Source organism: Perca flavescens, chromosome 18 (genome assembly GCF_004354835.1).
Source record: "Perca flavescens isolate YP-PL-M2 chromosome 18, PFLA_1.0, whole genome shotgun sequence".
In the NCBI taxonomy this organism is placed as follows: Eukaryota; Metazoa; Chordata; class Actinopteri; order Perciformes; family Percidae; genus Perca; species Perca flavescens.
Genome location: NC_041348.1, coordinates 15,115,833 through 15,126,074, shown reverse-complemented (window position 1 = coordinate 15,126,074; position 10,242 = coordinate 15,115,833). Strand labels below are relative to the sequence as shown.

The 10,242-nt window shown below is 41.0% G+C and overlaps 2 protein-coding genes across 2 annotated transcripts; both read right to left on the bottom strand.

Annotated features, from left to right (window-relative positions):
* Positions 1-3,137, bottom strand: LOC114573137 (E3 ubiquitin-protein ligase rnf146-like). Its single transcript, XM_028605089.1, has 2 exons — positions 2,879-3,137; positions 1-2,294 (listed from the first exon to the last, which is right to left on the bottom strand). Exon 2 carries the CDS (start codon positions 2,291-2,293, stop codon positions 1,217-1,219), a length of 1,077 nt encoding a protein of 358 aa, XP_028460890.1. The 5' UTR covers position 2,294; positions 2,879-3,137; the 3' UTR covers positions 1-1,216.
* A 719-nt stretch (positions 3,138-3,856) lies between these two features.
* LOC114573138 (R-spondin-3) lies at positions 3,857-5,101 on the bottom strand. Its single transcript, XM_028605090.1, has 4 exons — positions 4,888-5,101; positions 4,605-4,745; positions 4,354-4,500; positions 3,857-4,257 (listed from the first exon to the last, which is right to left on the bottom strand). Exons 1-4 carry the CDS (start codon positions 4,967-4,969, stop codon positions 4,070-4,072), a joined length of 558 nt encoding a protein of 185 aa, XP_028460891.1. The 5' UTR covers positions 4,970-5,101; the 3' UTR covers positions 3,857-4,069.
* Between the last annotated feature and the right edge of the window lie 5,141 nt (positions 5,102-10,242).

Below are 10,242 nucleotides of genomic sequence, written 5' to 3'. Positions count from 1 at the left end.
TAAACGCAAAATTTTTCAACTTTCTGCTAAGATATATGTGACTTTTTTGCAACGAAAATGTGGGGATTATGAAATTATGCAAGCCTCGCATATTTTTGCGCGGAAATCAGCAATTTATGTGGCGAAAGTGCGGCGTATTTGAAAAGAATGCGGCCCACGAATAAATATGCGGAGTTTGGCTGATTATGCATTGAATTATGCGATCGCATAATCACATTTTTCTGGAGGGACTGGTATACAGTATATTGCTGGCTGAAACTAGCTTTTGGAGTCTTCAACAAAAGGCCTTAATTTATGTGTTGAGGTCCCTTGAAATGGCTTTAACGTTGTAATTAGGGTTGTAGAGGCTCGGTAAATGTCCAGGTTTTTTTCCCAAGGGAAGTTAAGCTTGGGAATAGTGAATACAAAATCCATAAATTTTAAAATTTAACTTATTTTTTGGGGAAATGCACATTAAAAAAAGCAATACTAAGTTTTTTAGCATGTTTTGGTTGAAAGTATGCCCATTTAATGAAATTGCAACCATGTACAGATCATTTTATTTGCCAGCATCCCATTAAATAGGAATTTGGTGAAACCCTCTGCATGCACAGGGCATTCTGCCATCACACGTGCAGCCCACACTACTGCACTGTCTGTAGTCACATGGTTTCATGTAAGCTTTAAATTATATTACTGGAGTTAATTCCCATGTCAAGTTTTCAACTTAAATATTCCCAGAATTTTGCATCTCTAGTTGTAACGGTTTCAGCATTTCTGCATGAAAAACAATATTGGGTGGAGGACATTAAAGATGTGCATGAGTTCATCCCATTTGTCAAGTTATTATAGGTTTACAGTGGAGAGAGCAGTCAATGGTGTTTTTTTGCAAACTAACATCCAACTACATAGCTGTGAGCCATGTTATTGCAGCTACTGCTAGTTACCCTTGTAGACCTGCAGGTTTTGAACAAACAGTTTCTGGATCCTACACAAAATTAAGATTACATTCCATTGGATGAGATCTTCGAAAAAAAAAAGAAAAAAAATAATAATAATACATTTTGTTATAAAAATAAAATCGTTAATGGGGCAATCACCCAGTGATACAAATAACAAATGTATTTTTCATTCATGGGACCTTTAAAGATGCATAATGATTTTTAAACTTTTTTGCAGACCTGATACAAGTTCAAGCACTGTCATCTGTAGAACAGATCTCACTGTCCCGTCGCAGTCACACTTCTGTCACAGTGCACTGACCATCTGGACTACGTGAGCGGAGGCTGAGTGCAGAGCTGGAGGGCCCGCCCCTTGGAGGCATCCTAGCCGGCTGGCTCTCTCTTAGCCTATGTCTTCTCTGTGGCATCGATTCTGCTCTCCCTCTCTCGCACTGCCTTTCCTCCTCACTCTCACTGCTGCCGGATGCATACTCATACGTCTGTATCTCTTCTTCTCCTTCCACCTCTTCACCCTCTGGCTGGCTGATTAGGAGCTGGGAGAAAGACTCCTCCACGCTTAAGGGGGAGGGAGGGCGGGGGATTGTAAGATGGCGTCCCAGGAGTGTTGGAGGTCTAACAGGGGAAAGAGATGCCATTATCCCAAAGAATGAAGACTGTGATTGGCCATCAGTGTCCGATCCATCAGCTGAGCTGACACGTTTGGTTGCAGCTGGGGTGACAACTGGTACAGTAGGAAGGGGGACAGGTTCAGGGTCTATCCTCAGTCCTGCGACACCCTTTTTGGGGATATCTACAATGTCCCGCTTTATTTTGCGTCTTCGGCCATGCTCATTGCGGCGATACTGCACCATGTTCTCCATGTCGGCCACATAAAGAAACCCTGCAATCAGCATCTCTGTGCTCTTCCTGCCCTTGGCGAAGGCCTCCTCCAGCTCACGGCTGGTCCTTTCATCATACTGCCACCAGCCGTTGCGCCCCTCATAGTACCATGCATAGTCTCCACGGGAACCGCCACGGGTGCCTCCACTCTGGCTCACCCCTGCAGCTGCTGCTTTCAGTTCTTCAGGCAAGAGGAGAACCGGCCGCTCCAGGAAGTCCTCTGGGACTTCTTGTCGGCAGAGAGCACAGCGCTTGCTCTGCCAGGAGGCACCTTTCACACACAGGAAACAGAAGACGTGGAAGCATGGGAGTCGTACAGGGTGGACGCAGCTCTGCAAGCAGATGGCACACTCAGGGGTGGTGGTGGTGGTGGGATTGAAAGGGTCTGTAGCACAAGTATCTCCTATTTCCTCTATCAGCTTGGAGGGAGCCAGGGCATTCACTGAACAGTCCACTTCTCCACAGCCTGCCATTCTACAAAGAGAAACACAGCCCTATCACAACAGATCTTGCCTGGCTCACTTGCATTATATTACATAACTGTACTTAAATGTAATTTAAACAGGCATGCAATTTGGTGCGGTTCCCACTTGACATGCGCGGTCCTGTTGGTTTTGGAAACGCCCTCATACAAACAAAGCAAAAAGTTATGGTTTCTTCAAATATACATAATTGAAATAAAGTTTCCAAATAATGCTAGTTTAGGCAGGCATCCCAACATTTCATTACGAGTTATATCGAAGGTCTCGTTCCTGCTGTCTAACGGAGCAACTAACTTAACGTTGCTGCTAAGATGTGTACAGTCTATGGGGTTAACGTTAGCCAACTCGCTAATTTGTTAGTTCATTACATTAAAAAAGGGTTTATTCCCAGCAGTGACGTTTAATGTGCAAGTAACGCTATAACTACAACACTGTAGTTAAGGTCAAGCTAACGTTTACCTAGCTAGCTAACGTTAACTTGACAGCTGCTATAGCATAACGTTGTGTAGTTAGCATGTTAGCGGTCAGCTTCCCCGGCTACCGGTATTTAACTTCTCTGTTGGTTAATACACTCACCTCAACACGGAGATACCGTAGAAGCGACCTCAGCAGAAGCGCAGATGGAGAAACGTATAAAGCTGCATTTATTTTTGGATATAAAGTTAAGTAGATCAACAAGTAAGGACTGTGTTATTGTTCGGCCAAGCCCATCTGACTTCAGTGCTCCTGGCTGGATAGGCCTAACATCCGTCTGGACATGCTCAGCAGATCTAATGTTAGTACAGCCGCGCACAGTACGTAACCATAGACAGTATATAACGTAACGTGCGTACGGGTCTACGCATTTATGACGATGTAAACATCATAGATGAGCAGACGGAAAAAAAAGAAGTAAGTTTCACTCATTTAGAAAAAGGACCCCGTTTTTAAGTGAAGCAGATCTTCCTTAAAATGTTTTGCTTTAGTATTTATCTCAGACTGTATAAAAGTCTGTGGTTAATTTTAAATATCCATACAAAATATTAATAACAATCGTAATGCATGATTGTTTTATTTTTGTTTTTACATACTTACATATTTATACATTTTTTGAAGCTTATGTTCAAGGGTATAGGCCTAAAGGTCTGTTATACAGGGAGGTTTTGACTTTATTGCAGACTAATAAAAATGTCTGGTGTCATTTCTTTACTACATACTTTGCCTTCTGATGCTTATTGGTGTATGGTAATAGTAGGAAAAGCACAGTTGATACCAATAACATTAACAATGGCTCTGTTATGTTCTATTATATATATAAGTGTCCCAGATAAGCCATGACAGTTTGACAGTGAGCCAGCATGCACAATACCAGGACCCTGAAACCAAAGCAGCTAAATGGAATTCAGCCATCATTACGTCCTCAAAAAGAGTTAGGCAATCACAAAGTAATTTTTTGCATGGTTTGCCACAAGTGGCATCAATCTAGCATAGGGCTGCTATTCATATGAAATGTCTCCGATTCAGCTAAAGTCCAGATAAACCCAAGCGATGCAGAAAAGGTGTTGAATTTATAGGTACACAAGAATTTTATAAAAGATCATAATATCCATCAATCCCTTTTTATTTATTTTTTTCTGTTGGATTGCATAAAAACAGATGAATACATCTTAACAATTTACAATAGTTTTCAATTTACAATAGTTTAACCAGCAAATGTAAAAAGGTGCAAGTTGAATATCTCTGCAATATCAACAAATATTCAATCTAATGGGCTCTCTTTTTAACTTATTACAGCCTACTTGGACTCTTTGGTCTCATTTTGATGACACACTTCCTGATTTCTGACACATGTGGGCAGGGGTCACCGTCGTCACTTGGAGACCGCAGAATTTGTCTGTTACGTGTCTCCTGTCCCCTCATGCTCCTTTTCCGAACACATGGACCCCAACCTGTCCATTCCCCAACCTCACAGTGCACTACGAGGAGTCGGGTTGCAAGAGATGAAAACGTAAGACAGTGCATTTGACATCTTATCTATGAGGAAACAGTTGGTGAACGTGAATTTCTCTCACCTTTGGGGACGCATTGCATAAGCCGCACATCAGGCTTAAATCCTGTCGGGCAGGTGAGATGGCACTGACCGTGGAGAAAGTACAGGTCTGCTCTACACCTCACACACATGTTCCTCCTCACACACACCTCACAGCCTGGAGAACACACTGAGACAGAGGGCCACAAACATAAGTCCCCGACATCAAGGAACTACACTAAAACACATGCATGCTGTACACCGCCTTCAGTAACATGCTGGGCAGTGCCTCACCTGTGCATTCTCGCAGTACTGTGTTTTCCGTCAGCCCATATGGACAGCTGTTTGCACATTTGCCCTGGAACAGGAAGTGACCCGGGTGACAATGTGTGCAGAAATTTTCACTAAAACAGGAAGCGCAGTCCCCCTTGCACCCTGCAGGCCAATGGACATTAACTTAGCCACACTGTGGTACCTCTTATTCTCGCAACATGGACTTTAATCAGTTTGCAGTGTACACAGTGGGCATTTCATGCCAACATCATTCTGTCACTCACATGTGCCTAATGGTACTTACTGGTGCAGGTGCTGATGTGTGGAGAGCGCCTGCCATAGTGACCCCGGGGACAGGAGGAGAGACAGGCGCCCCTCTGCCGCATCCCATCCAGCTCCAGGTGGAAGAACAGGCGAGGGAAACAGGAGAGACAGCCATTCAGAGCAGAGCATGTCGCACAACCTGCCGGACAGAGTCTGCCAACAGAGGAGCTACCTGTGGATGAAGGGATACGAGACGTGTGTGTGTGTGTGTGTGTGTGTGTGTGTAGGGGAAGCCCGATTGGGTTCCACTGCAAAAACGTGAAGTGAGTTTTACATTCTTTCTGTGCTTGTGCAAATGAAATAGAATAAAATACAAAGTACTCTCTGCTCCATTTACAGTATGAGACTTTACAGGCAACTTGGTTTTATTAGAGCAGGACAGATACACTGAGCCAAGCTTTTAAATTCATAGTGTGCAAGTGGGTTAAACAAATGGAAATCTATGACCACATTGTTCCCTGAAAGCACACACGTATTGTCTCCATATGTAGTGTCTGTCTACGGTTTACTATCTCCCACTGGAAAAAGATAAGGAAGATTTCACAGGAGCCATGTCTAGCAACAGTATTAAGAGAGGTGGGGATGACAAATTATGCAGGAGTACTTACGTCTTGTGTTCTCTAGGCCTTTTGTAAGATTCATGAAGTGCAGAATCCAAATTAACAACGGTATCCACATTGTCCTTCACCTTCAGTACGGCATCAATCCAGTCAGCGAAGACGCCTTGCATCACATCCAAAATCCCATGATGTACATTTAAAAAATAAAATATATATATATATATATAAAAAAAAATCCGATAAAATTAATTCAAATGGACCAACGTAGAGACTCCAGTCTGGGTGAGAGAGCGGTCGAGCGCAGAGTTCGGCTTAATGTTTTCATGAAGAAAAATCCCATGTGCATTCCATGAAATCACTCAAGCCGGCTGAATGCCATGAAGAATGCAAACAGAAGAGAAACCATCATAGAATAGTCGCAACCCAGATTTAAGTTTGGGTAAGCTGCTGTGGGCTTGTCTCTGCTGTTTCCCCAACACTCCCAATCTCCTCTCCTGTGTTACCCGTCCTTCACGACCCTCCTACTGAGCCATTATCACATCAAACGGTGTAATAATAACTTATTAAGTTATTGGGTACCTTCATCCTCATCGGTTTACTCAAAATTTAAACTAAAGCTTACAATTCTGTCTTTTAAAGTCCCCTTCCACTGAAAAATGTGTTCTGCCTATTGTTACTTCTCTGATTTTTGACCTTCACTTTGCTGAGTTTGACACCAAAATGCTGTTTTCAGATTCAGCTGCGGAAGGAGGAAAGTTTATCTGTGCTCACTTTAAATCTAAGTATAAGACGTGTATGTACAAGCACCACTTTGTGACATCACAACACAAGTGTGATGTAGAAACTTGTTGAGTGCACATACCAATAATTGACTTTTCAAAGAAGTGGTTGTGTCCAGTAGTTAATTTTTTTAGAACAAACAATTTTTTTATTGAGGAAGAAAAACTAGAGATTTTTAACAATGTAACTGATTGTTCTCATAAAGAAGTCCATTGACATTTTGACCAATAAACCATTTGACAGATATATCATTATTTGAGCCGATTGATACGATTTGTATCAAATGACTTTTCGGTGCCATACACAATGTACCAAAGCATTACTGCTTTTGATCTTGCACCAGGGTGGAGCTTATTTAGAGGCAAGTACACAACATGTACACAAACCTCTCTTATACTCTCATCTTTAAATTATACACTATCCGCTCAGCCAAATAGCACTTAGGGGGAGTCTGTGACCATGACAACAAAATATCTCCTCTTTTGGTTCCATTTAAAACAAAACACAAATATGTTCTTTAGGCATGTTATCACGAGATCAACTCCAGCTTTTCAAAGTTACATTTATGGAATAGATTAAAAGAAGAAAAATAAAGCATCCACTGCAGAAAAGCTGCAGTTGCCATGTGCCCACGCTTTTTAGATGTAGTTCCCCGATTGGGCACTTCATGTTCTCCATGAAGGCTGGATTCTGGGAATGAAAACCACAGATACAGAGTATATTGGCTACCTTCCAATGAGAAATAAAAACTAGAAAGCTGGAGGTGTCAGAGAGGATCTGCGATTCCCACAAAAACGCTGGAAGGCGATAAAAGCTGTAAACTCCAGAGGATTTGTTGTTTGGCGTCCCAGTGTGTATTATCGCCTTTTTTGGGAACTCTGTGGTTCTCAAAACAGATTTGAAGTCTCCAGTTTTCCCCTTCCTGGAATTGGTTCCCCTCTGAAATTTCTGATTCTTTGCTTCATCACACAATCCTTTCAGAGCCTGTCAAATCTTATAGAATCAAAATTTGGATATGTTGCTTTTGCTTGTTTCAAAATAGTTTTGTCATATTGTTGTTAGACTAAAATAATTGTATGCCAAGTCGGGGCAAAGACAAACAGAAATAGTGACACACTTGAAACCATGTGCTCCTTATTAAGAAAAGGAACAGCAAGTTATCATAATAACATCTGGGCCAAATGGACTGCCGTGCTTTCTTGGGCTTGTCTCGAAAAATGTCAAAAGAGAAATCAGCAGGAGCTCTGCAGTGGGGATTTACACTGCAGATGATTTATCTGAGAGCACCGGAGCTAAAGGTTACACATAGCCAGACAGTTCTACGCTGGCTGGCTTAAATTGTCAACAGGTGCTTAAAACACAAAGAAACAGGCAAACAGTCGAGACCCGATTACTTCTTTATTTTGATAGAGGAAAGAGAAGTGTTTCTCAAATCACTCAAGGACAAAAGCAAACCCAGGGAGGACGGTATAATAACACCTCAGAGGATCCTCTGCATGTGCAGCCAGCTGCTACAGAGAAACATCATCCATCAATGTGCATGCAATAGAAAATGTATGCAAACGTTAGAGGGCTCTGTCATGAGAATATAAGAATCAAGAAGAGAACAGCAGGCCAGGTGCCAGGGGTTTAAAGGTCGGAAGGGTGGGGCTCCACAAACGAAGTAACACCTCCACAAACTGACTGGGAACATAAACATGACAAGGCTACTCTCACGGGGGTGCGCGATCAGATTCTTAAAGAAAATAACTGTTGGAGGCAAAGGAATGTCTCAACTGCCAAGCAGAAAGAGGGGTGGGGGAAGCAAATTATAAAGATGGAGGACAGCAAGCAAAGGAGTGAAAGAGCCAGGTGGATAATAATAGTGACAAATTTACACAAATGCATGCACTACCTTGCATTTGTGTATTAAAAATCCCTTGATCTACCGTTTTTATACTGGCCAAGACACTAAAAGAAGATAAATCTTGAACTAAGACTGGTGCTTAAACAGTCCACTGTACTACAAACCAAAAACAGCTTTTAGGTCACCACCTGCAATCAAGGCTCTGCTTGAGCAGAAAATGCACATAGTTCTATAGTTTTCAATAAAAATCTAACAGATACCGTACAATCTTATAACTTCGACCTGTAAGGGACCCTGCAGTGATAAGGTATAAACAGGATAGCATCTCAGCACGCGTATAATCTATGTAGCGTGAAGAAGTGAGGAATTTGGGAGGAGGCTGAGCCCCACGCTCAGTGAAGAAGCTGTGAAGCATGCAGCTTGAAACACTGATCATGACCGATGATAGGAGAGTGAGACGGGGCCCGAAGTGTCTGGAAGTACTAACGTACTCTGAGCTGTCCACAAGTTTGAGGTCAAAGCTTAATACACTATGCTATTGCGTGGACATTATGCCTTTATTGTATGATTTGAACACGTTCTACTGTGATGGTTAACCTAAAGGCCGCAGCAGTCATGATATGAATAATATGAGCAAGCTGTTGTGTTTAGCATTCTACGATTTGGGACTAAAAGGCCGACAATATCAGCCATTACAAGATTCACAAGACTTTAATAAAAAAAGACATGAAACCCTTATGACAGGAAAACAGATACACAAGGGATAGAATAAAAAACTCAAAAAAGGAAGTTTCCGAAGAAAAGAAATTCTATATATTAAAAAAATAATAATAATGTTGCTACTGTCATTCATGATAATGTTAAAAAAAAAATGACGATGTCGCACTTCGCTGTCTTCACCCCCTTGCTTTTTTCAGCATTTTCTATAAAGAAAGAAAAAAAAACCTCTGTGAGTCTATCTCCTCTTCAAAATGGAGACATCAAATAGTGTTCAAGAAATAAAATCAGTATTAGAAAAAAGCACTACTACATCTTCTCAATAATATCAACACCAATTCTAGATATTATATAAATACAATAAAAAAAAAAAATGCATGTTTCAGTCCTCTAGTGTTTGGTTAAATTGTATTACATTCAAACCCAACTCAAATGCACTCAACATAAAATTATTTTGTTTTGAAATAGAAATGGGTGACATGAGAACGTTTTATTTGAGATCCTGATTATGTTGTGCACCTCTACAAGACATAGGGCTGGGTATCATTTAAAAAATGATGATACCAGTACCCTTAAAGTGATACCGATACCAACAGAGTACTACATTTGAAATGACCCTTCAGCATTTTATGCATTTTGTTTTTAACCAGGCGCCACTGCTGCAGTAGTGGGACAATCACATATCACATTAAAGTGAAGAATGTGTGTGATGATTGGCTGCGAGCAAAACAATACAAATAGCCATTCTTTTGCAGACATCGTTTGACTGGAGAAGTTTCAATACTACTAGGTACTGGGTTATTTCGGTGGATGCTTTAAAAAGGTATCGAATACCGATACCCAGTCCTAACCAGACAACATGCTGTTTATTGATTCAATTGACTCCAGCACCTTCTATGTGTTTTTAGCAGTTTTACAGCTTATTTGGTTAACCTTTCTGGTGCACCTGCCTCTAAACAAACATTTATTCAGACTCAGGTCTAAGAAAGCTGCCAATTTCTGCAGCCTTTAATAGAGATTTTGATAGTTTGTATCTACATTTACCTAAAAAGGATATTGGCAACAAAGGATCTTTGATAATCTAAAACTAATTAAAGAATATCTCAGAACATCTCTGACTGAAAGGTGATTGATAAACCTACTGTAGGTTAAGAAGAAGTTTATTTCATTATTTCACTCAATTGTTATTTTACACAAACACACACAGTGGAGGGATGTTAACTGGCTCCTCTCCAGCTACCAGTTCACACACACTATGCTAAAGCCGCCCCAAAACTAAACTCAACTAAACTAAAAACACTAGACTTCATTTGTAATAGAACAATAGTATGTGGGCTGCTACTGGTGTCAATTTATAGTCATTAAGATGTTGGCCATTTACAGAAAATTAGACATTTCTTAATTGTCTTTTATGTAGACCATGACAATAAAC

Coding starts and splice junctions, on each gene's coding strand:
- LOC114573137 (XM_028605089.1), bottom strand. CDS start 2,293: ATGGCAGGCTGTGGAGAAGTGGACTGTTCAGTGAATGCCCTGGCTCCC.
- LOC114573138 (XM_028605090.1), bottom strand. CDS start 4,969: ATGCGGCAGAGGGGCGCCTGTCTCTCCTCCTGTCCCCGGGGTCACTAT. Junction 4,501..4,604: donor AGTACTGCGAGAATGCACAG/GTGAGGCACTGC, acceptor CCTCTGTCTCAG/TGTGTTCTCCAGGCTGTGAG. Junction 4,258..4,353: donor TATGCAATGCGTCCCCAAAG/GTGAGAGAAATT, acceptor GACTCCTCGTAG/TGCACTGTGAGGTTGGGGAA.